At 47.2% G+C, this 25,606-nt stretch overlaps 5 protein-coding genes across 5 annotated transcripts; 3 read left to right on the forward strand and 2 right to left on the reverse strand.

Annotated features, from left to right (window-relative positions):
- The first annotated feature begins 911 nt into the window (after positions 1 to 911).
- On the forward strand, positions 912 to 4,543 carry ACRALDRAFT_1077882 (uncharacterized protein). The gene is made up of 3 exons (XM_071018698.1): positions 912 to 3,514; positions 3,570 to 3,669; positions 3,746 to 4,543. Exons 1-3 carry the CDS (start codon positions 1,388 to 1,390, stop codon positions 4,153 to 4,155), a joined length of 2,637 nt encoding a protein of 878 aa, XP_070871768.1. The 5' UTR covers positions 912 to 1,387; the 3' UTR covers positions 4,156 to 4,543.
- A 544-nt stretch (positions 4,544 to 5,087) lies between these two features.
- On the forward strand, positions 5,088 to 6,731 carry ACRALDRAFT_1072597 (uncharacterized protein; the record flags this gene model as incomplete). Its single annotated transcript, XM_071018000.1, has 3 exons — positions 5,088 to 5,357; positions 5,444 to 5,981; positions 6,070 to 6,731. The coding sequence occupies 3 exons, from the start codon at positions 5,088 to 5,090 to the stop codon at positions 6,729 to 6,731; spliced, it is 1,470 nt and encodes a 489-aa protein (XP_070871769.1).
- Positions 6,379 to 7,957, reverse strand: ACRALDRAFT_1077883 (uncharacterized protein). The gene is made up of 2 exons (XM_071018699.1): positions 7,593 to 7,957; positions 6,379 to 7,496 (listed from the first exon to the last, which is right to left on the reverse strand). The coding sequence occupies exons 1-2, from the start codon at positions 7,862 to 7,864 to the stop codon at positions 6,851 to 6,853; spliced, it is 918 nt and encodes a 305-aa protein (XP_070871770.1). The 5' UTR covers positions 7,865 to 7,957; the 3' UTR covers positions 6,379 to 6,850.
- A 174-nt stretch (positions 7,958 to 8,131) lies between these two features.
- Positions 8,132 to 10,115, reverse strand: ACRALDRAFT_1077884 (uncharacterized protein). Its single transcript, XM_071018700.1, has 3 exons — positions 9,613 to 10,115; positions 9,481 to 9,541; positions 8,132 to 9,404 (listed from the first exon to the last, which is right to left on the reverse strand). Exons 1-3 carry the CDS (start codon positions 9,921 to 9,923, stop codon positions 8,238 to 8,240), a joined length of 1,539 nt encoding a protein of 512 aa, XP_070871771.1. The 5' UTR covers positions 9,924 to 10,115; the 3' UTR covers positions 8,132 to 8,237.
- An 834-nt stretch (positions 10,116 to 10,949) lies between these two features.
- Positions 10,950 to 14,259, forward strand: ACRALDRAFT_213110 (uncharacterized protein; the record flags this gene model as incomplete). The annotated part of the gene is given in 27 exon segments (XM_071024007.1): positions 10,950 to 10,964; positions 11,091 to 11,135; positions 11,183 to 11,204; positions 11,259 to 11,388; positions 11,458 to 11,586; positions 11,681 to 11,691; positions 11,761 to 11,892; positions 11,953 to 12,066; positions 12,144 to 12,167; positions 12,222 to 12,308; positions 12,337 to 12,350; positions 12,442 to 12,568; positions 12,600 to 12,605; positions 12,685 to 12,746; positions 12,789 to 12,979; positions 13,011 to 13,116; positions 13,143 to 13,238; positions 13,289 to 13,371; positions 13,413 to 13,540; positions 13,608 to 13,690; positions 13,740 to 13,751; positions 13,786 to 13,853; positions 13,921 to 13,963; positions 14,021 to 14,043; positions 14,063 to 14,085; positions 14,115 to 14,140; positions 14,191 to 14,259. The coding sequence occupies 27 exon segments, from the start codon at positions 10,950 to 10,952 to the stop codon at positions 14,257 to 14,259; spliced, it is 1,869 nt and encodes a 622-aa protein (XP_070871772.1).
- Between the last annotated feature and the right edge of the window lie 11,347 nt (positions 14,260 to 25,606).

Below are 25,606 nucleotides of genomic sequence, written 5' to 3' on the forward strand. Positions count from 1 at the left end.
TAGGTACTCTGTACAGTTGGAGGTGTAGCTCCATCTATGAGATTCACTGCGTCTTCCCTCGTAAACAACAGGCCAAGAGTACACATATGTACATAGACTCCGTTGGTAGCAATGTACCACTTCCTTCCTGGTCAGGAGGAAACGCGAAATCTTCCCCTCCTTCTCGTTCATGGAACGGACTCCGCCATCCACTTGTCCAAAATACCATCATTCTCTCCCGAACCTTCGTTCTCCGTGCAGCCTACTCTCGTCACATGTGCTGGCTGTTACGACAAGAAAATTACACCGTCTTCGTCCGAAATCCATTTGTACCATCGACGAACAGTTGAGAGGAGGAAGGCGACGTCAAGCCTCACCGCCCACTCCTTTCCGCCCAACATCAACGTCCGCTTTTCCCCCTGGTGGTCGGTCAAACGGCCGTGTCGAACTACCCCTTGCGCTCGGCGCGTCATCCACTATTAGCCGCGATCCGGACCTATTCTTTCGTTCTCGGCGGTCGACTGTGTTTTTCTCGCAGGCACTCCTGTCATCGTTTTGACTCGACAGCTTTTTTTTTCTTTTTTTTTTTCTCTTCGTTCTTGCCCTTCATTAATATTATCATTCGTCGAGATACCCTGGTTACATATCCCGGATCGATTGCATTACCAGCAGCCGCCATCATAAAAATAGTTCAAAGCGCGCGCCAAAGTGATCTTTCGCCTTGCAGGTGCAGAGAAGCAGCCATCTCATGAAACATTGTGTGGCTCTGATTTGGCCACAGGAGCAGACAAGAGCGGAAATTCAATGATTTCACTCACAGATACACAAAGAATTAGTATCGTCAATAGGTGTCTTTCATTATGGCTTCTCAGAACAGGTATGAAGATATTCTTCACTTTCCTTTTCTTCTTCTTGGTTCCCTCTCCTTTTCTTTTCCTTGGCAGCCCCTTTTATCAACACTCCGTAACAGCCAGGCTGGTGGTTACGGCCGAGTATAAGTGGGGTTAATTTCGATTACGCCCTAGTCAAGGCATGCAGTGCGGTGCAGTGGGTGCAATGGGCGCAGTGGGTGCAGTAGGGTGACCCTGACCCTGACTGTACTTTCCCTTTACTACCTATTGCTGTTCGGATACCTGATCCCACGGCCTGTCTGGCTACTTTCCCTTTTTGCCCTTCTTATCCGCTGATCACGCGCCTGCCCTCTTCTTGATGCGCTGCCCTCCCTACTCCCCTTATTCCCCCTATCCTTCCCTACTTTACAATCCATGTACCTCCAACCTCCAACGCGCAACAGCCTTGGCTTCTCCTAATATTACTCCCTCCCTCCCCCCTCCCGCCGTCTGCTTTCCCGTGCGGCCTTTGCTGCTGCACTTCGATTACCGGCTAATCACGCCCATGCTCTTCCACAATGGCTGATGGCAGCAGTGTCTACTCGTCCGGCCAGTTCATGAACCCTGGCCCGGCTCCTCGACCTCCTACCGATCGGCCCCGCCTCAATCTCACCCCCAACACCAACCTTCCGGGCAGCTTGGCCAACATGGCCATATCTCCCGTCCGGAGCACCGCAACATCCACATATACCGGCTCTACCATCTCGCTGCCCATCGCACGCCAAAACTCCAGCCAGACCAATGGCATGGGCGGCGTCGCCGTGAGAAAAGAGGGATGGGCGCAGGTCAAGGAGGGCAAGAACTTCCTTAACCCCTGGAAGCCGAGACTGCTTATCCTCCGCAAAGAGTCGCTCGATTTCCACAAGCAGGAGGGAGGCAAGGTGGCCTATACACTTTACCTCAAAGACGTCGTCAACGTCGGTCGCGTTGAGGCGGCAGGCACCATCTTCGAAATCAAACGCAACCCCAGTGGCTCCTCCACCAGCCCCGGCGAGGACGACGGTCAAACCAAGACGCTGCAGATCCGAGTCAAGAGCGACGATGACCTGTACGAATGGATCGATCTCATTTACGGCTCGTGTCCCGGCATGGGCGGCGTCAGCAACCCCACAAACTTCTCGCATGCCGTGCATGTGGGATTCGACGCCCAGACGGGCGAATTCGTCGGACTGCCACCAGAGTGGTCCAAGTTGCTGAATTCGTCCGCCATCACCAAGGAAGATTACGAGCGGAACCCCCAGGCCGTTTTCGAGGTGCTTGACTTTTATTCCGACTTGACCAAGCGCCAACAGAACCCGCAGCAATTCTCTAGCCTCACCCCGACCCCGCCTCCGGGAAGCCAGCACAACAAACAGCTCGGCTATGGTGGTGGGGCCGGGGTGGTGCCGCCCCGGCCCATGCCGCCCTCCCAGATGCAACGGCAAACGAGCAACAACAGCGCCATGTCCGCCGCCGCGGCTACCCAAGGACAGAGGAAGCCCTCCACGTCCGAAGCGCAGGAGCAGATCCAACGCCAACAGATGCAGTTGCAGGAGGCACGTGAGAGGGAGCGCGAGAGGGAACGAGAGCGTGAGCGTGAGCGGGAGAGAGAACGAGAAAGGGAGCAACGCGAGCGTGAGGCGCAGCGCCAGAAACAGCTGGAAGCCCAGAGGCAGCGGGAGCGGGAGATGGAGGAAGCCAACCGTCGCGAGCTGGAGGCGTACAATGCGTCGCTCCCCAAGACGAAAGTACCCCTCGCTAAACAAGAGATTGGCGGCTATGGCGGTCCCCCGTCCACCACACCAGACAGATACAACCCTTCTAGGGCAGCACCACCAGCACCGAAACCGTCGAACCAGCAGGTGAATGGTCTTCGCGCCCAACGGCCGGCTCCGTCTCCGCCGACGGCTGGGTCACGAAACCAGATGCCGCCTGGTTCCCTGCGTGACCGTGAGCGTGACCGCGACCCGCAGCTGCAACGACCACGGCCCGACCGGCCCGACCAGCCCTCTCCTCAGCGGTACCCCAACGGCAGCGCGGCCGGTGCCGGTCAGGCGAGAGCGAACGGTCCAGGGCAGGGGCCGCCGGCGACCCGGCTCCCGGCGCCGGTGAAGCCCCTGAACGTGAACAAGGCACAGCCTCCGCAGCAGCAGGCCAACGCGGTCCGGGTGGCAGAGGCGGCGCTGACGGCCAAACCGTCGGCGTCGGAGCGTAAGCAGGACGTGCGCATGTCGACCATGTCGGAGAGCGAGGTCATGGCCAAGCTCCGAGAGGTGGTGTCCAAGGATGACCCGAACCTGTCGTACGCCAAGCAGAAGAAGATTGGGCAAGGCGCGTCGGGGTCGGTCTACGTGGCCAAGATCAAGGAGGGGGCTCCGTCGCCCATTGCGCGCGACGTGCTCCGAGCGCAGGGTCTGCGGGCCCAGGTGGCGATCAAGCAGATGGATCTCGCTCACCAGCCGAGGAAGGAGCTCATTGTGAACGAGATTATGGTGATGAAGGACAGCCGGCATCGCAACATTGTCAACTTTTTGGACGCGTTCCTGCGGAACAACCAGTCGGAGCTGTGGGTGGTGATGGAGTATATGGAGGGCGGTGCACTGACCGATGTCATTGACAATAACGCCACCATTACGGAGGAGCAGATTGCCACCATCTGCTTGGAGGTAAGCCTATCGTCTTTTTTCGTCTCCCGTTGGCTCGTGGCTAATCAGAGAATAGACGTGCCGTGGCCTTCAGCACCTCCACTCCCAGAACATCATTCATAGAGATATCAAGAGTGACAACGTCCTCTTGGACGCACGTGGCAATGTCAAGATTAGTAAGTCGGAAGCCGGGCAATAGACCCAAGCAGAAGAAATACGTAAGGCCCAAGCTAGGCTAACCCTGGTGCGCAGCGGATTTTGGCTTCTGTGCCAAACTCACCGAGACCAAGTCGAAGCGGGCGACCATGGTGGGCACGCCATACTGGATGGCACCCGAGGTGGTCAAACAGAAGGAGTACGGCCCCAAGGTTGATATCTGGTCGCTCGGCATCATGGCGATTGAGATGATCGAGTCCGAGCCGCCGTACCTCAACGAGGAGCCTCTTAAGGCGCTCTATCTGATTGCGACCAACGGCACGCCGCGCCTGAAGAAGCCGGAGAGGTTGACCAAGGAGCTCAAGGCGTTTTTGTCGGTGTGCCTGTGCGTGGACGTCAAGAGCCGAGCATCGGCCGAGGAACTGCTCCTGCACGACTTTTTGAAGCACGGCTGTCCCCTGGCCAGCCTGGCCGAGCTCCTGGCCTTCAAAAAGCATGCTAAATAAGCAGTGATACGTTGAAACGTGTTCTTAATGAAAGATGAGGCGGGGACTGTGGAAGAACGAAACACTTTTCGACAAGACAGCAAAGCATTTCGAGGGAAACTCTTCGATCGGGGCGCAACGAACGCCCAAGGCCAATGACAAGGGCGGGCCGACGGGAGGACCCTCACCCAGGCGACATCGACGGGAAAGACGAGCAAGTAGGACATGGACGGGGAATGGCATGACCAAGAAAGCCGCCTGCCTAGTTTCTAGAAGGGGTTCATGCGAGGTTTTGTAATTTTTGTTGCTTTGCGAAAGGCGAGGACTTCAACGACGGATGAAATGGGCAAAAGGCGTTTATAGGGAAAACATGAAAGATGAAATGACGAGCCGTGGCCGTGGTTGCGATTCGAGTGATGTGAACGAATGTCGTCGTGGTTGACCGACTTGGTGTGAGGAATAAGATGAGGGAGTACGAAGTAATCACGACGTAGGTACTTCCCTATACCTACCGTAGACACTGTCCGTATTGGGCGACTGTACATGATACATGCGACTTCAAGAAGTACTCCGTACAAAGTAGGTACTTCGTATTACTCTACCTCGATTCTCGGGTGACCGAAATACGAAGCAAAAGAAAGCCAACTCAAACTCACGCCTTGGCCCCTCAAACTTCCTCTGGCATTGACTCTATCTTGTTCGCCTTTATACTTTTATTCATCAAGAGTAGCAAAGCGCCAGCACAAAAACCAAGAGCTGAATCCTCGGTCTCGGGTCTGAATAATCGACGCCAACCATCTTCAAGGGTAGATTCGATTTGCGACGGAACAGGACGTGATGCGATATAGAGACCGTCTGTCCACTGACGACTGAACACATTCCGTTCCATTGGGCTGTCACTACACTTACGACTCGTGTCATCCTGTGGATGGCCCCATTTCCTCATTCTTCCCATGTCACAGAGCCCTTCTACAGTATCCCACCATCCCCAGTCCTTGGCACCAGGGACAGCGACGGTGACAAAGACAGAGACAGCGGCAGGGACAGCGACAGGGACGGCGACGGCGACGGCGACCAGGGCAAGGACAGGATCCGGATCTCCCCTCTCCTGGGACTCTCCCGCGGCGTCTACTGCCGCCACGCCAACAGCCCCCAAGACTTCGCGGCGGTCACATCCCAAGTCGAGGACTGGGTGTCGAACTTGCAAGAGGCGGAAAATCAAGGTATGAGCTGAAAGCCGGCGATCGCTTTGTCTCTTGTCATCTGCTCACCCTTTTACTAACTCGTAAATCCCACCCACCGGCTGCAGTGCGACGAGCAGAAACCCGCGTGTCGGAACTGCATCAAGCACGCCGTCTCCTGCGACTTTCTCCAGACTCATCCCGTCGCCGCCAAAGCCCACGCCCCGGAAAGCTCTGCTGGCGGTTTCGGTCCGGCTGCCGGCGATGATCCGGCCGCGAGCTTGGGTATGCCCGGCCAAGGCCAGGACGCCGGCGCCGGCGGCACCACCGTAGACGATGACCTGGACATGCTGGACCTCGAACTCATGCACAACTTTACCAGCTTCACCTACGCCACGCTATCCAGCGATGCCACCGTGCGCGACATGTTCCGGACCAGCGTCGTGCGCATGGCCTTGGACTGCGACTACGTCATGCGTAGCCTGCTCGCCGTGTCGGCCCTCCACCTCGCCCACTTCCGGCCCGACCGGCGGGAGAAGTTGTACGTCGCCCGCGCCTGCATGCACCACAGGGCTGCAAGCCAGTCGGCCGTGCCTTTGCTGCTCCATCTCAAACGAGAAGACTGCGAGAACCTCTATCTCTTTTCCATCCTGACCATCTACTTCGGTATGTATTTCTTCCCACCTCACCGTACAGCTTGAACTTGCAAAAACAAAACGAGATATCCGCCTAACATGGATGAAAAACGCAAAAGTGCTCGGACACCCGCGCAAATCGGCCGATTCCCTCCTCATCGGCGAAGCCGTCTTCCCCCAATGGCTCTTCCTCCTCCGCAGCATCGATCCCGTCATCCACACCATCAATCCGCGTACCTATCGAGGGCCACTCGCCCCGCTCTTCGCCCACGGCGCGCACCGCCACCACGCCGTCATCCGAGACCCCTCCCGTCCGGAAGACTCGCCAACATCCCTGCTCCGTGACCTAGAGAGGCTCGTCGCCAAGACCTGCGCCGAGCCCGAACTCGTCCCAATCTACCACGCCGCCATCGGCCACCTGCGCCGCATCCTGGGCATGGCGATCCCAGGTGCAACTACTACCACCGCCGACGATGTTAGCGACGGCTACGCGCCATTGGCTCAACAACGGCCTCTGCTGCTCGACGCCAGCGACATCTTCGTGTGGCAGTGGACCGTGGCCAACGATCTCCTCCCCTTGCTCAAAGGACCCGCGGCGCGGCAGGAGGCTGTGGCCATCTTTGCGCACTTCCTCATCTTGCTCAAGAAGTTGGAGAGCCAGTGGTGGCTGGACGGGTGGGCGGCCCATCTTATGGGGATGGTCTGGGCGGCGCTGGACCAGGAGCATCGGTTATGGATCCGATGGCCGGTCGAGGAGTTGGGATGGGTGCCCCCCGGATGAAGTAGATGGGGGAAATGGGGTGGGAATATCCTCTTGGTTTAAATGGGAGCCATGTATATACTCTTACACACGTACATACACATGTATCTATACAAATGCTTTCTCGCGGCATCCGCCATCTAATCGATGCGTCCCCAAGTCCATATGTTCAGTCCGACTTTGACGCCCTTGGTCACGGGTAACCCAGCATGCCACGCCTCGTCGTATCCAGACCCGTCAGGCCGAAAGTTCTCCCAGTACACCGCATTGCCGGGACGAGGCTTGAAGATGACGCCCATTCGGCCACCATCAGGACTTTCGTCTTGCTGTCGACCGTTCTGCTGCTGCTGCTGCTGCTCGGCATCCTCGTGAACATCCTCACGACACTCCACGAACCGACACCACTGGGCACCATCTCCCTTCAGTCTCAGAAGAGGAAACTCGGTTCCACCGCCCTCCAACCGTTCCCCCTCCCCTTCTCCCTCGGCGGACCCGTCCCCGTGGACCCAGACCATCATGCTCCCGACGCGCCCCCACCCGCCAGCGTTGGACGACCAGTCGAGATGGTGCGCGTAGTGGCCACCCGGGGCATCATACCGCTGCGTCCGCAATCTCTCGAGCCACCGGTCGGGACGCCAGCCCTGGAGGGCCCTGGCACGGGCCTCGATGCACCGGACGGGATCGGTGCGCGGGATGAGAGCCACGGAAGAGAGGCGGACCGTGACGTCGCGGTGGGTTGTTGCGCCGCCGTCGTTCGTCACGGTGGCGGGTTCGTAGAGCGGCTCGCTTTATTCGTGCAACGGGTTATTTTCTCAATGTTCAGTTTTGTTTTGTCTTTTTTAGTTTGCTCTTTTCGTCTTCGGGGTCAGGGGGAAAACGGACCTGATATCAAGGAGGTGAGAGCGTTCGTCCTGGGTTAGGAAGTTTTCAATGTAGAGCACCAGAGGTGCCGACGACAGGATGTGGACGGAATAAGCGTCTGCATTGCAGGAAAGGGCTGTGTCGTTGGGGGACGGGAGAGCTAGGAGAGACTCGTTCAACTGTGGTCTCGGGGAGCGGGATGAGTGGAGAGATGAAGTCGGGGCGAAGAGCTTGATGATTGGGTTGGAGAAAAAGAGGATGAAGGCTATGAAGGCTATCGCGTAGGAGAGCATTGGAATGATCTATTGAATGGGGTTTGGAAATGGGGTGAAGAGAAACCGAATTGAACTTGTTGAACGACGCGCTTCGATGAGGCACTGAAAGCGTACATGTCTGTATGAAGTCGGACGAGACGGTGAGTGCGGTGTGTTAACGTAAGCAACGTTCTGGAAGTGTTCCTTGAAGTACATAGGTACCTGATCTTAGTGTACCTACTGAATAGCAGGATGAATATACAAGGGAACAGCCACGCGATATAAGGAGTACGTATCTGAAATATATAAAGTAATTTAATAGGCTTCTGTAATTCAACTATAGGAGATAAAGCGCTAGGAGCAAAAGATCGAATTCCAATATCAAGTAATATCGCCTCACCCTCACTTCATACTACTGCTTCTTCTTCTCCGACTCCTTCCCTCTCCCATACCCAGACTTCCGATACGCCGCCACCAACGTCCACAACACCCATGCGAATCCCACCACAACCGCCGCTGCCGTGCCAGCTCTCACCCAGGGGGCATCGTCCTCGTCCAGCACAGGCACCCGGATCGGACTCATCAGCCTGCCGCTGCCGCCTCCACTCTCCTCCGCCCGGGGCTCAACATGCCAAAACGTCGTCTGCGGTCCGAAATGCCCATCGTACCCGAGATGAACCCGGTCGAAAGGGTTGTTGGGGAACTTGGCCCCCTCCTCGGCCGCGCACGCCCAGAACACCGCGGGGTACGGCACCTCAATCTCGGCGTATCCGTCCCGGTTGGGCGCCTGGTAGCGCAGGTGAAGCGGCACCTCGGCCGTCCACTCGCCCGAGGCATCCCCCTCCTCCGATGCCGGGGGCGCCAGCTCCAGGAGCATGTTAGACCCCCACGTCTCGGTGGCGTAGGCGGGCGCCTCGAGGTCGATGGGCGAGCTGGCGTACCGCAGAGCCGCCAGGTTCTTCGACCGGAGGAACAAGTCGTCCGATAGCTGGTACCGGTCCGGGAAGATGGTCTTGGGCAAGGTGAAGTAGGCATGAAGGGCGCAGTCCGCGTCCTCCTTCGGCCGTCCCGCCGAGCTGATCCGGAGCCGCAGCGTGGGGTGCAAGCCCGCCGGGGCGACAAAGGCCGATGAGAAGGACACTCCCGACGGTCTGTGGCGTGATGGCACGGCGAACATGACGGGGGATGGCGTCGTCTGGTCACCCAGCACCGTCAGGGCCCCTGAGATGCCGATCTCCTCCGCGTCGGTACGCACCGACGAGTCCTCGCCCAAGATTCCGACCTCGGTCCGGTGGCCTGGAGTTGACGAAACCGCGACTGATTGACGTTTCCTGGGCCATTGGGCTGTCACCTTGAGGGAATTTGAGGCGGCATCGTAGGATATATCTAAGGAGGCCGCATCTCGTAAATCTTCGACTCGTTCCCTGCAAGTAGAAACCGCAGCATCACCATGACCGTTCAGAGTAGCACAGATCCGACTGTTGATGTAATCAATTACGGGGGCGAGGTCTTCCCGGATTTCATGTAAATACAAGGCCGTCGAGTGAGAGGGGAGGTCATTGGGCAACTTCGTGAAGGCCTATATACCAGCCGGTCAGTCCACTGCCAGCAAGCAAGGCGAGACACGGAGCGAGCGGGGCATCTCGCGCACTTACTCTAGACGATGAGCAGTTCTGGATGCCAAAAGCCTCGTTCAATACCTTGCAGAGCGTAGCACTGCGGTGTGTCGTCTTCTCATCAGCATGACCTGTTCAGTGGGAGCCTTCGGTGGAATGACAGCAACATACGTATCTGGCTCATCTTGGACTTCCCCGGGTGCCGTCGCCGGTGAATAGAATAAGTGAAAGCCCGGCGACAACCTGGAAACGAGAGGTGCCACTGTCTCGTAAGGCAGGGGGCTCACCCATCTCGCATGCAGCTCATGGCAGTTCCTGAGGACGTGCGAGAGCTCGGCCGGCAGCTCATCGAGGGCAAATGTGATACGGTCTTCGCGAACAGCAAGGAATTCCGGCCCGCCAAGGTTATCCCCGGCAATCTGAAGTTCCTGGAAGTCTATGCCCTTGCCGGGCTCGTGGACAAAGGTGGTCCTCTGCCGCATCTTGTCGAGATGCCGCTCAGGTACGGTACGGTACCCAGTCAGCAGTCTGCAGCTTGAGTGGGCAAAAGTAAATAAACCCCAGCTCAGATGCCCAAAGGTCCAAAGGTGTATGGATACCGGATATTCTCGAGGATGTTCCGTGTTGTATGCCTGCGGCTTGCTGTCGGTGAATATACAGTACCCCGGATGCCTAGGTCAGCTACCGCTACAGCTTCAATGTCGTCGGTGAGTAGGAGGCTGGAGTCAAGTTCAACCGAGTACCGAGCCAATAGAAGTTGATCTTTGATGACAGCTGTACAACGTAGTTGTATACAACGTAGGTACTTCGTAGTGGGGTCATTTTAAGGTACTCCGTCACAAGATCCAGTGCGATCGAAAACTGTGTGGGCCGCAGTCCCGCGGGCCGTCAGAAGGTACCGTTGCTTGTCAGCCACCAACGCCACAAACGTCATCAAAGCTAACAGCCACACCAATGTTAGGCTTGGAAGTGTTCTATCGCATGAAACCATCCTCCCACCGTGGACATACGAATACGTTATAGTAGAAGACAATTATGGCGCGTTTGAGCCGAGGCCGTCTAGGAGATGAGACGGGAAACAAGTAGGTACAGAATCTCCTTCAGTCTTCGCACCTCGTTTCCATTGTTTTCAGTCCGCCTAACAGGGTTAATACAGCGTACAACGTACTGTACGACCTTGGGAGCTTGAATATGAGGCGGTCCGTCTGTTCATGGACAAGAGTGGTGGAAGGTCAGGAGCAGCACCAAGAATAAACCCCTGACCGCCTCCTCGTCTCTACCACCGTCATCGTATCTTACCCTTACGTTACGGCCTGACTGACCGGCAGACCGACCTACGGTATGATATCGGTAGGGTACCGTACAAAACCTGGTTTGGCGCTTACACGATACACGCGAGCAGCCAAATAACTCCTTTTCGAAAGCGAGGTCGCGGAAGACATCCGCATATTTGGTCGGGGTCATGGGGTATACCATCTCAAATCTCGTTTAAGATGGATACCATGCCAATGAGATCTCCGCCGGTGAGTCGCCGGTACATACAACGTAGATTGTCCAATATTTAGCTTCCTCTCATTATTATTAGCACCGAGGCTCCTTAGGCCAGGCGCGGCTAAAAGAAGGAGTAAAGACGGGTGCTGCTGCTGAAGGATCCGCTCATGGGGGATCCAGGCCTTGTAGATTTCCTCGCCCGTGTCTTGCCTCACTTCGCTTCTTCGGCACGACTCATGTCTGCTTCCAGGGGTCGCATGACCTCTCGAAACGTGGGAATAGGCACCCTCCTCTGGTACGAATATTAGACCCGAAACACCTTGTAGTCACAAATGGGTACATAGATGGTATCCTTGGTAGAGACACAACATGTTTATACGCTGAATTCGCAGAGAACGTGGCTCAGGAGCAAGACCAGATAGACACCAAGCTACATACCAATACTCGGCAACGATGGTCGCGTGCGGGTAGCATGGAATCAGATTAGATATCCTTGGTATGTTTCGAAAGATGTCACTGGACCAGCGCTCGCCAGACAGTCTACCTTGGGGTTGACTTCGGCAAGCAGATGGAATGGAGGGGGGCGGGTGTCGTTAGTGCCAACCATACAAAGGGGAAAACAGAAGGACATTGTATCGTTGTATACAACGTACTGTACGTGTACGTTGTAAGAACCAGTTCCGAGTACGTTGTAGACATGCCATAAAGTTAGGCAAAAATTAGCGAGATGGAACGTGGAATAAACAAGGCGGGAGGGAAGTGGGGTGAAGTTAGCAGAAAAGAAAAATAGAAGAACATTCATTCCGCCCAAAATTCAAACACATTCAGGAACGGTACGTTGTAAAATCGACCAGATTGAATCCCTGCCCTTTGAGACAAATCGAAGGTTTCGCAACCATTCCGCCCCAAGTCTGAGCTGGATTACCGGCTGTCGTTCGTCATCCCGCCCCGGCTTCGGGCGTGGTGCCCATGGCATATCACGTTGTATGTGCGCTGCATACCACCTCACAATGTGACAAGACACATTGCCCCTGCAAAAAATGCAGAAGCTCCACTCCCTCCTCCTTCGCCAGACGCGACGGTGGACGGCCCAGTTGCCCGAATTCGAGCCCTCAGCCGCTGAGACAGGTGTCAGTGAGGGAAGCTAAGAACTTCGGCGAGCGGAGTAAAGCCCGACACGGCAGGTCCCCAGAGAATTCACCCATAGAAAGAGCCTGGCAGGTTCGCCTCGCCTAGTGAGGTTGTTATGGGTAGGTCCCCTGACCCGGGATGCATCGAGGCATGACGAGATGTAATATGGGCGTCGGCTTTGAAAGATAGCGAGTGGCTAGGAGGATTGGGCGTGTCTTCGACATGGTTGATGCATGCGTCCATCGGTCAGAGCTGACATTTACCGATCAACAGTTTGTTCGTTCTACGTGTGTCGAGGCGGAGAATAAGACAGACGTTGTATGCTTTGACTTTTATTATCGGCCAAATAAAGACATCTTCGGAACGTCGTCCCGAAAGGGAAACAAGGACGCGTTTCTAGAACTTGGCAAAGACGTTGGGGACCGGAGGTTTCGGTTAGTCATCATTGGGCGCCTAATTGGGGAGCGGGAAGGAAGAATTGGAACATGGAACATCGTCCACCTCAGTCAGCAGTAGGACACAATGAGAGTATCAAGTATTCAGTAAGTAGGCCCTGGGGGAAAATCAGTGCCCGAGGTTGGGCTTACTATTGTTTTTAATTACAACGTGCACACCGACCAGCAAATCCCAACCCTACAACGTATGGACACACGAGCAACTCTCACGGCTACAAATGCTCCACTGTGTCTAAAATATCTTGTTTTGAAACACTGTCACCTGCCGAGAGGATGGAGCAGGGGGGAAGCGGGCCCATTCGGCCCAGCCCAGCTCCGCTTCACTCAGACCGAGCGCAGAAGTGGGAGTGGGGTGACAGGGTGTTTGGCCAGCATTTGAAATTCGAATTCGAAGAATTGATTGCCCAGAAGCCACACGGCAATCATTCATTTCGGGCTCTGCAAGGAAACCTGAACGACTCGTGATGGTCCTGTCGCATGAGTTGACAAAAGAACCCCCCTTTCTTTCCCTTGGCGGGGCACGCCAATGTTTTACCCCTTTGGTCTTGACACCCTGACGCTGCTTTACAACGTAGTCGTGGCCCCTGTCCGAGACCAGGTGGTTTTTCAACTCGATCTTGACAGACGCTTGGGCCCAATGACTGCTTGGATGACATGCCGCGCTTTCCTCTCCTGGCGATGTACTGGGGTCAGGAACGGAAAAGGGGATGTCCCGTGTACGTACGTTGTCTAAGGTAACGTGCATGGGTACCTCCGCATGCCGACCGAAGGCTCCGATGTCCAAGTCTGAAAACCTGTTCTACCTGTTGCCTGGCCGGGTTTCGAGGTACCTTTGCTCGAAATTCTGTACTTTGTAGGTCGTTGCAGGCTTGGACAACATGCAACGTGCACCAGGGGTCCTCCTACCGACTCGTGTCTCACCTCCTACCTATCAGATGAATATCACACATATTACAATAGGTACAAGTACATGGCAGGGGGGTTCGTGGCACTTCCTCACCCCGTCACGTCCACCCGCACTCGTCATGAAACTATTATATGTACGTTGTAATGTTATAACTCTCGCGTGCCTGCCTCCTCGGCCACGAGACTACAACTACGAACTACGAGTCTTACGACTCCTTGGCCCTGATATGTTACGAGCATGGGCATGTCAGTTGAATGCCGCCCTCGTCCGCCCGGGTAAGCTCCCGCTTAAAGCGGACCGAAGATGGGTCCCAGTGCACCTCCCATGTGAACTTGACACTTTGACACCACAAATCGTGAGGGCGTGGGCGGTGTGGGGGTGCATGTGTTCGTTCCCGCCACGCCCTCTCCGTATACAACGCAACGTATGTGTTGTACGTTATATACATACTTCGTACAAAATGTTTCCTTCGTATTTATATTGTCGCGTTGATAGGATAGTAGGCGAACAAGCTATGAACCTGTGTATTGTTTCACAGGTGTTTTTTATCCTTTTATTTCAATGAAGTATTTTTCCACGGCTCAGGGCACCTCAGTCGCTGGTAACCAAGCGGGATGCGTGCATGGAATGACAAAAGGTTCCCGAGCATTTGGGTTGCGCGTGTTGGAATGGCGGTAAGGGGGGATGAGACACCGATGCTACGCCTGACACTCGCGTGAGATGGAAGAAATACCAAGGAAGGGCCCGTGACTACTTTGTACAAAGTATGACAATATGACGGCTGGGCACAAGGAACCAAGAAATGCTATGGCATGCTCGCTGCTGTGGGTGTGAACAGCAGATTCTTTCTCTGGGTCACGCTACCGAGTACCGGTATCCCGCATAACCCCTGTCTGGTATCCCGTAAGCGCCTATCCTATTTAGGAAAGTTTTCCGAATTCGATCAACGCGCGGGAAATTAGAGTCCGTGTTACAAGTCTCGCGATATACCAAAACTTCGGATAGCCAAATAATAAGTCCTGAATTAACTAAGATACAGGATTTAGAAAATTACTAAAATCCTATAGTATTACCCTCTATTTTTAAAACCAGATACTTAACTAAAACCGCTATTCCTAATAATATTATCTAAAGAACCGTGACTATTAAGACTGCTCCTATTAACCGCCTGTTACGTGACTATCCACGTAACTAACTGGCTACCGCTATTAGATCCAGAACTTATTACCGGGCGCCTATTAGTTTAAAGGCGGTGGCTTAAGAGTTAGGGGCAGGGTATGCGCGTAAACCTATTACTAAGACGCCGGAGGTACCGTTTAAGTAGGCGCCCACTATATTTAGCTAGAAAGATACCTAGAAGGTACCTGCGATTACCCACCACGTATTAGCCCGGCTATAAAGTTATCTATAACTATTCGGGAGGTCTCTATAGCGATAGTAGCTACCTCCTCCCGTATAGTTTAGTTCCTCCTACGCGGCTACCTTAGTTTATCTCGCTTATACTATAATAATATCCTGCCGCTACGAGCCCTAGGGTTATAAGCCCTAGTTACGGCACGGCGTTATAAGGGCGCAGGGCGTTATAATAGGCGTTATAATAGCAGAGGGCGTTATAACGGTAGAGGAACGCTATTAATAACGGGTAACGGTTATAGCCGGTTCCGGGTTAAGCGGATAGGCAGAGGGTCTAAGATTCGGGTTCTCTCGCGGATTACTCGAATATCAGGCTAGAATAGGTAAGAAAATAGCTTAGAATTAAGAATAGATCGAGGGTAGAAGAACTTACGTGGTTCTTATCTACCCACCAGTAAGGGTTAACGTCGATATATTTAAGAGGCTACTATATTCTAATTAAATAGCGGTAAATCTCGTAGCGGCAGGGCAGGCCGTATTATATCCGGAAGCTACTTATATAGGGAGGCAGAGATATACTCTTTATAACCGCCTCCTTCGCCGCCAGAAACTATTACTATATAAGGTCAAGAGCCTTAACCGTGATTATAAAGACTAAGTTAGTTATAACGGGTTCGTCTCCATACTTTTTATATAGTAGAGACTCGCCTTTGCTATATTAATCCTTAATCGTTTATCTTTTCGCTGCACTATACGCTCGATCTGGATAGATAATTATTTAAGATCTACGAGACGGTTTCGGAGGTTCTTTTTTAGCTCGGCGTAGGCAGATTCTATTCGACTCGTGGCTCGGATACTATAATTATAAAAGCGTTAAACGGCGTAGTTATAGAATTAATCGCGCTATAATAAATAGGTCTTTTCGAGATAGCTAATAAGAGCTAAAGTAACGGTTAGATTATATTATTTAAGTAGAGGGAGGGCAGGGCTACGACTTACCGGACTATTCTGCGTTAAACTGCCTTTTTAGCGACCCCTATCTTCGATTAAAAAGCTCTTCGGTAGGCGTATATACGCAGGACTTCCACGAGGATATAAACTCGTTGGGTCCTTAATCGTCGGACTAATCCGATAATAAATTACGGGGATTTTACTATGTTTAAGTATAGCCGGTATCCGTACGTTAAGTTCTATCCAGGGCATCGTCCGTATTACCGTCTATAATAGTATATCGAGTAGCGGCAGCGTTAACTTCGTCTTCTTCTTAGGCGAATATATTATATTCGTTATCGTTAATAGATTATACGCCGGATTATAATTATTCTATAATTATATAGCTCGGTTAATAATTTTTTTTTACTAGACTAACCCGAATAAGAAAGACGCGAAATAATCCGACTAACTATAGGCCACGAAAATAAAAAGTCTTTTATATAGACCTATAAACGGTATATATATATAAATAATATTATCGAAAATATTAAAACGCGATAAACAGCTAAAATACTAAAAGAAATATTATAAACTTACCTTAGGTACTAATAAGGCTACTTCCCTTAAGCGGCCCGTTCCACTTCTTCCTAATAGTTAAAGTTACGTTCTTTATAATATACTAGATATAAAGCTACTACGGTATATATAGGAAAACGCCGTTTAACGTATTCTTTAGAGCCTTTTCGAAGTCCGTTATAATAATAGAAGGAAGGCGGATAGATTCCGTTAAGGCGACTACTTAGATCTGCTTATATAGCCACTTATACGCTTCGTGATTTTCTCTTAATACTAGGGCAAAGTAATAGTTATACGAACTATAATCGGCGGCCACTAAAGAAAGGCGAAGCCGTCACTATACAGAACGGCTCCGCTAGGGCCAAAACAAACAACCAACCAATAGGCTAGCCGAAAGGAAGGGTTAGGCTCATCACGGGTCCGTATCTAGAGCTAAGGGTCCCGAGGAGACGGTCGCCGGGCCTCTAGAAGGGTCGGCAGTGGTCTGATTAGGGGAATAAATAGCTAGATAGGCAGGCGGGCCTACGGTCGGCTCTTCTGGATCGTCTAGATAACCAAAAAGGGAAGGATGATATAAATTGTGATTGTGATGGGTGATAGGTGACGATCGTAAAAGATCGGACGAAAAGCTAGCTAGATATAGTGGGTCTATTCCGAAGAATAGCCGTATACAAGACCAGATCTCTAGGACCGCGTACATGGTCACGTGATATCCATAACGTCCAGACCCGGACCACGGGTCTGCCCCTCTACACCACGCCCGTGACTTCGAATAAGGGCATATTAAACCGGTTTACCTAAATCAAGAGGCGTTAAATCGAGGTTAGTTACTAGCTAATAATCTAAGGGTCTCTAATACTCTTTTACTAACAGAATAGGTGTAATCTATTATTAGTAACTCTGGATTATATTACCACTGCTTAATATAGACCCGGTAGGTCTAAAATATTATATCGATTCGCTTAGTCTCCTTATTAACGTTATACGCTAGATAATAGGCGCCCGATTAACCTGCTTAAAGCTTTTCGAGGAAATACTGCGTAGCAGAAAGAGGTCCGTATTTCCCGTTCCTTAACTACCATTAATAGTTACGGATATCCTAATCGCTAATTAAAAGCTTCGTAGGCGATTTAACTTCTAGTTTTCGCTGTATTTACTAAGCGATTTCGAAGGCAGTTAGCTTATACGTCCCGGAAAGAACCTTAACTATATCCTTAATCTTCGCGATACTAGCTGCTTTTTAGGAATTAGATCTCGCCGTTACTAAAGTAGCTATAACGGTAAGGGGACCGTGGTTATACGAGTTTTTATCGACGTTAATAAGCAGCTACCATATGTCTCCGAATAGCCTTATCTCGGTAAGCTAACCGTATCCGATTTTAGTCGTTTTACTACTTCTATACCGCTACATAAAAGTTATATATACGCACATAGCTAGATTAGTCAGCTGCCGGCAGACTTATAAAAGTCTGCCTCTATAGCAGAGCTCCACGAGCTCGGACTTTAAAATAATCATCTTCTTTTTCTAATAAAATCTCTATACAGACCTTTCGGTCTCCTAGCATATATTTATATATAGTAAATAGTAGTAACTGTTTAGTAGCTATCGTTCGCCTCTATACTATACCCTTAATATCCTATTTTCTTTTTCCCTCTCGTAATTAAATAAGTCTGCATAGACTTAATTAAATAAATCCTCCTATAACTTAACTATTAGCTATATAAACCGTAGAGAATATATATTATATATAAACTCAATCCCGTAACTATAGCAAATATTTCGCTATTATTATAGTTAAGCCAAGCACGTCCAAAGCGTTGTTTTTCTTTTTTATCGTTTTCTATAACCTTTTTTTACCGTTTTACCTTATCGTTTTTCCTAACGTTTTCCTATTTTCCTTATTTTATTTTCCTCTCTTTCTCCTTAACCTTAATTTAATCGGCCATATTATCACTAGTATAAACGCAGCTTCTATAAGGTAAACGATAGCCATAAATTTACACGATAAAGCCATAACACTATAAATTTTACTCCTCCTTTAACACGAACCACAGAATTTACCCCTCTTTCCTGCTATAAACTCTCTTACCTATAACTCCGCTATATAAGAGTTTTACTATAAATAGAACCTCTAATAACCGCTAAGAGAGAACTTTTTTAGATTTATAGATTTATATAAGCAAAACCTAAGTAGGTAAGATAATAATAACTACTAAACGGAGCGATCTCTATTATCCACTAAGAGGGAGCTGCACTAAGGAATAAAGCCGAAAAAGAATACCGTATAAGCAGACGCAGTAATAGAAGCAGAATAATAGATATAGGACTAACTTTCCTACTATAATAGGAAACCGATAATTAAGCAGTAAAAGCGACGCTTATAACCATCCTTAGGTAACTTAATATTAGTAAAAGCAGATATCCTAGTAGAACACACTTAAGATAAACCAGCTAAACCCCGTAAGAGATTCCACTAATAGGCAGATAAGCGGTGGAACGATATAGACGATAACCCTCGCTTAAGAATAGACTATAATCGGTTAATAATTAGTTAATAGCCCTTAATATTAACACACCCCGTAGACCACTTTTCTAGACCTCCACTCCACCCCCTTTTAACTTTATATAAAATTTAACCGAATCCGTAACCCCACCCCCCCTTATATAAAACTCTTTTAATTAACCGCCCCCTTACTATAATTATATAGACTTATAGAGCCTAACCTAAGCACCACCTCCCTATTAATCACGTAAAACCTTATAAGCACTAAACTAAATACACTATATAACCAGAATAGATATTAACCAGGAAACATAGGCCTCTAGCTTAGGCACCTATTAGCAGGAGCCTTAATAATAGATAATATAGTAGATACCGCCTCCCGTACTAGCCCTAGCCGCGATTATACTATCCACCGAATAATTCTAATAGATAATAAATATTTTCGCTAGTAGAACGGCTATAACTAATAATATAACCGGCGGAAATAATAATAACGATATAAGCTATAATTCTTAGAGTACTAATAATCTACCCGTCTTTCGCTATAAGCTAACCTTAATCGGATTTTTTAGCCTACTAAAGTATTTATCGCTGACTTTAGTGCCCTAATCGGTATCTAGCGAGAAAATACTATAGCATAATATCAAGCTATTTATCAAAAACGTTAAAGAGTAGGCAACCACTCCCGAGCTAATTAAAGAAGCTTATATTAATCTATATACTTTATTTATTAGAGAAGCCGCCTCCTAATAGCTAACTAGCCTTACCGTAACGCAGCGTAGCGAAGTTTAATATTTATTAGACGGATAGTACGTAGCTCTGCGCCGTCGCTAGCAGATAAATCCGGAAATAGCCGTAACGAAAATAGCCGATTTACGCTTTACGGCGCGAGATATCGTTAACGGTTAAGTATTTACCGAGTAGGTAAACTAAGTTACCCGTTTATATAGAGCTTCGGGCGCTAGTACCCGGATAAACCTCGATATCTAATAGGAAATTTAGAACCGAATCGATCCCTTATTACGAGAAATCTACGCTTAACTAGATATAAATAGATACCTCGACGAGTTTATCCGATAAATTAAAGACTAGATAGTAAACCGCTAACTTTTACTACGATACTAACTATAAAATAGTATATTTCGGGCTAAGTAGCTAGGACCCCCCTTAACTAGCTAGATAAACACCCCTAATAACTATATATAGCAGCTATAGACTAATAGACTTACTATATACTATATAGATACTAGCGCGATAAATAAAATAGCGGAGATAGGCGAGTTAGTAAATTAAGGACGTTTTAAAGGAGGTTAAGGTAACTAAGGTAACCGTTTTAGTAATAATAACTTTAGACGCGGATAGCTATACTCCGGTAATTTCGATAACCGCGATAGATTTACCTAAGGCCGCTAAAGCGGCGATAATCGCGGTAATCACGGCCGTAGAGGCTAGTAGTTTTATAGGGGAGGCCGCTAGTTCCGTAAGGATAGACGTCCTTACTAACGACGTATAAGATAATAGGTAAATAATAGAAACGGTAACCGCGATAGATATATTATATATATAGCTATAGATAACCTAGGTAAAGCTAACAATAAGGAGGAACTACGCGAGAAGGGATATATTTTAGTCGATAAGGTACTTAGCGAGGGAGAGGAGATATACTTTTATAAGATTAAAGAGGAGGAACTAGCTAATAAAATTAACGTCTATTATTCTTATTTCTTAGGCCGAACTGGCTATACTCCTATATAGTCTATAAACCGGTAAGCGTATAACTATGGCGTAGCCACCTTTATAACAGGTTAAAAGCATATATCTACGTAGAAAAGACAAATATAACCGAAGGAACCGACTAGGCTAAAACCGTAGACGCACTAATATAGAAAATATATAGTATACTTCGCGAGCAGAATATAGCTATTTAAACACGTGTTCTTAAATACCTGTATAGAACTAAAGCCGAAAGGATAGGGCCTATACAGAGTAGCCCTATAAACTATAAGATCGAAACCCGAAACGATAAAGAAAACGGATAGCAGACTAGAACCGGAAACAGAATACTCTACTTAAAATAACGAAATAGGAAATAAGATCGCCTAACCACTAATAGTCACGGAATAAGTCGGTAAACTAACCAGCGAGTATATAGAAAAGATAACCTATAAACTATAAAGGCCCCCTAAGCCGGAAGCTTTAAATAGTTTTTTCTTATTTAAACCTAACGAAATTATTAACGTATAAGCATCTAGAATATAAGGACTTAAGAAATACACGTACTATAAAATCGGTATTAGATTTACCCCCTTAGGAGAACCGATAAGCGTTTATATAGACTTAGGATACTTTATAATCCTAGTCGATAGAAAATAGTTAAATAAGTATACCTAGAATATATAATACGGAACCGTAGTAAAACCGAAGCCTATAAAGGGAGTTACCGGAATAATTAACGTATAAGAAGTGGCTATATTCGACTTCTACGTTAATAGTTATATACACGACACACCGATCTAAGGCTATTTTATAGTTATAGCTTAGGTGCTAGATAAACTAGAACCGAAACTACTACTAGGCATAGTCTTCTTAAAAACCTATAGAGTCGATATCCTTTACTTATCTAGATAATTACGTTTTACTAGCTACCACGGTATAATAGTCCTAATCCTAGGATACCTATAGAAGCCAGGATATAGACACTAATATAGAGTTATAGTAGCGTAGACGACGGTGGTGCTACTAAAGTCTATTATACTAATTCCGGTAAGGTATAGTAATCTGCCTAGAGACTACGAATTTTACTTTAAGCTATATAGCCGGTATAACGCCTTATTATATATCTACGACGCCGATACCCTAAAGGTCGTATACTTCGTTAATAAGATAAACACGCCTAAGACCTTATATAGGAATAATAGAATAGGCCGCCTATATAACTCCTAGGATAATAATAAAACCGAATAAGTCGAATAGGTAAACGCCTACGCGCTAGCGATAGCCGAGGGAGGCGAATTCGATAATTTAGAGATTATACGATATATACTAAGAGCGAGCCCCGAGTAGCTAAAGGAGATAATAAACTATAACTAAGGAGTACTAATAGAAGGAACGCCACCTACGGAGAAATAGAAATATAGTATAATAAAGCCTAAACGACTAGACGATATACCAGAAATTATAATAAAGGACGGTATCCACGTCTACGCCACCGATATAGATAAAGCAAGAAAAATAATTAAACTACTAGAATCCTTTAATATATAGCGTGACTAAGGTATTATACCGCTCCTATTATATAAATATATACGAGTTAACCTTATAAATAACTAGTAGACGGTAAACCTATATTCTTAACTATATTAGCTTAGCGGAGAGGATAAGGATATTCTTAATAATAAATTTAATAGAATATATAAACTTAGCCGAATAACTTAGTAGAGGCTACCCACGCCTTTCGCCTACCTAGCCTTTATAGTCTGGCGTATAGTCTAAGGCCAGAGAAAAGGTAGAGTCGTTATTAATCTTCGTAAGCTAAACGTAGTAGTTCTGCCCGACGTATACCTAATCCCGTCGCAGGATAAAATCATATAATCGCTATAAGGAAAGAAATAGTTTAGTGCTTTCGACGTAAGTTCGTTCTTTTACTAGCTACTAGTAAAGGAAAAGTATAAGAAACGAATAACTATTATCTCTCCGCGAGGATTAGAATAACCGGAAGTTATGCTAATAGGTTTCCGAAATTCCCTACTATTTATATAAAGATTTATAGATTAACGGCTCTTTAAATATCGATATTTCTGTAGAGCGTATATCGACGATATTATTATTTTCTCCGATACTTTCGAGGAGTATATAGAATACCTAAAAACGATCCTTAAACTTTTCTAGGATATCCGGTTAGCTCTGTTTCCCGAAAAATCCTTCTACGTATATAATTCTATTCGTTTACTAGGTTTTAAAGTTAACGGTCTGGGTTTATATATAACTATAAATCGAATAGAAGCTTTACGATAAATTAAGATACTAAAAAAACTATTAGACCTAGAGATATACGTTAGAAAAGTCGGATTCCTACGCCGATTTATCCTATAGTTTCGAGTTAAGGTTAAGCCGCTATAAAAGCAAAAGACGGTACTAAATAATAAAGCTAGAGATATAGGTAAAATCACTTTATCCGCCCTAAAATATATAAGATAAAAGCAAACTAAGAAACTAACCTATAAACTAACGGAAATCGAAAGATAAGTATTCGATATTATATAGAAATAAGTCACCGAGGAGATAAGGCTATATTATTATATACTAAATAAGATAACGTTTTTTAATTTAGACGCTAGCGGAAACGGCCTAGGAGCCTTTCTATTCTACCTATTAGCCCCCTAGGATAGCGGAAAAATCCCTATATACTCGATTTAACCTATTCTATTCCTTTCCTAAAAGCTAATAGCTATAAAAGCACGCTATAAATTAACCGAACTCAAAGTCTATACACTTATTTAGGCCTATAAAATATTATATACACGCCTATAGTTATATAAATAACTAGTTATGGTTTTAATAGACTATTAAGTAACTAAAGGAGTAGTGGAATAGACGTCGCTTAAGATAATAGATATTAATAAACTTAACCTAAGACTAATAGCTGCTTCGACTTTCCTTAGCTAGTTCCGACTAGATATATAATATATCCCGGGTAGATAGAATATAGTCTCCGACGCTTTATCTCGGCTACCGATAGTAAACGACGAGGAATTATAGGAGCTTATAGGAAAAAAGAAGGCGAAGAGAATAGACGAGCGGAAGCCACTATATATAAGCGAACTAGACGATATTTAAGCAGATCGGGAAAAAGCCCTGGCGGCGTTCGTCGCCTTAATAAGCCCCGAATTAACTAATAACGGATATAAGCAAGCACTTATATACATAGCGGTCGACTATATAATACTAGACGATCTAAAGGCAGAATTCTAATAAGCCTATAAAGACGACCCTAGATATAAGAAAATAATTAACGAAATAGTGGCTTACCGAGAGGGAACTCGTACTTTAAGCGGCAGACCTAGAAAAGCCCCGCCGATACGCTACGAAAACGGACTTCTCTACACTATTAAAAAAGTAAATAAGCTTAGGTTAGTTATTCTATAAACTCTAACCCGAAGAGTATTATAAATAGTTTATAATAATAATTACTACTTCGGAATAAAATAAATAATACACGTACTCGACGGCTTTAGCTTCTAAGGCAAAGTACGCGCAGTTAAAGGTTAGGCACGATACTATCCAGTTTATTTAGATAACGCTATAGATCGATAAAAGCCCTTAGGGGAGCTATAGCTAATTACACCACTTATACTTCCTTTCTCCGTGATTATAATTAACTTTATTATCGGCTTACTACTTATCGAATACCTATACTTATTCTAGAAAATTAAGAGTAAACCGGTTAATAAATTAGATATAATATTAACCGTAATATATAAAATAAGCAAAAAGATAATCCTTATCCTAGGACACTCCACCTATATAGTAAAAGACTAGGCAGAACTGCTTTTACGTATACTCTAACTAATAGATTAAGGACTACCTATAAGGATTATATCGGATAAAGACCTAAAATTTATTTCCGAATTCTAGTAAGAACTATTTAAAGCACTTAGAGTTTTATTAGTAATTTCCACTATATAGCACGCTTAGATAAACGGATCCTTAGAGAGAAAGAACTAATCCGTTAAAATTATCCTACGATACTATATATCTATAAGTAATATCCCCTGGCCCGATATTATTCCGGTAATATAGTATACTCTAAATTAAGCTTACACGATAACGCTTAATATATCACTAAACGAATTCTTATTCGGATTCCGGCTATAATCTATAGCAGAGCTTACTATAGGCATAGGAGTGCCGCCTACGTTCGATAAAGAATAAACAGACTATATTAGAAGTTTATACCACTAAGAAGCAGAATATCTAGCTATAATCGTAATAAAGAATATAAAACGGCGATATAATAAAATAAAAAGACTATACACTTTCGAGGTAGGTAACGCTATATATTTACGTTTATATAAAGGCTATAAATTACTAGGCTACTCTAAAGACTCCCGTAAATAGTCTTAATAGCGGGTTAGACCGTTTCGAGTAGTAAGAGTCATAAACCCTTTAGTATATAAACTAGACTTCCTTTATTCCTAGAAAGTATATAGAGTAGTCTTTATTATATAACTAGTACTAGCACTAATAGGAGACCCTTTTAGTAAAGAGAAAACGAAGCCCGGACTAATTATAGTAAACGGAGACGACGGAGAGTAGAGGTTATACGAAATCGAACGACTATAAAAACGGAGAGTAATACGGATCGGAGGCTATTTATAAACGGAATACCTTATAAAATAAAAAGATTAGCTAGCCTAATATAACGAATAATACCTAAGAAAACTATTAATAAAGAACGCTAGCGACTTAGTATACGATTTTAAGAGAAGATAACCAGTCACCGCCGCCGAACTAACAGGATAAACGGAAAACGGTCTAACAGGATTAAGCAGATAAGTAAGGGATACGGATAGCTAAGTAAGGGAGTAAACGATAGGGGACTAACTAGCCAGGGTAAGCAGATAAACGGATTAAAGACTAATCGAGTTAGTCCTACTATATAGCTAACGGAGCGACGACGCAGAATACTAAGAAATCGAACTATAAGGAGAAGATAGGGAGAAATCTTAAAGGAATTAAAAAAGCGGCGGAGCCAAAAGCCTTTAGACGAATATTAATAACTAACGTTATACTATATCCCTAAGCCTCTTTTTTAT

Source organism: Sodiomyces alcalophilus, assembly GCF_042370955.1.
Source record: "Sodiomyces alcalophilus JCM 7366 unplaced genomic scaffold ACRALscaffold_8, whole genome shotgun sequence".
Lineage (NCBI taxonomy): Eukaryota > Fungi > Ascomycota > Sordariomycetes > Glomerellales > Plectosphaerellaceae > Sodiomyces > Sodiomyces alcalophilus.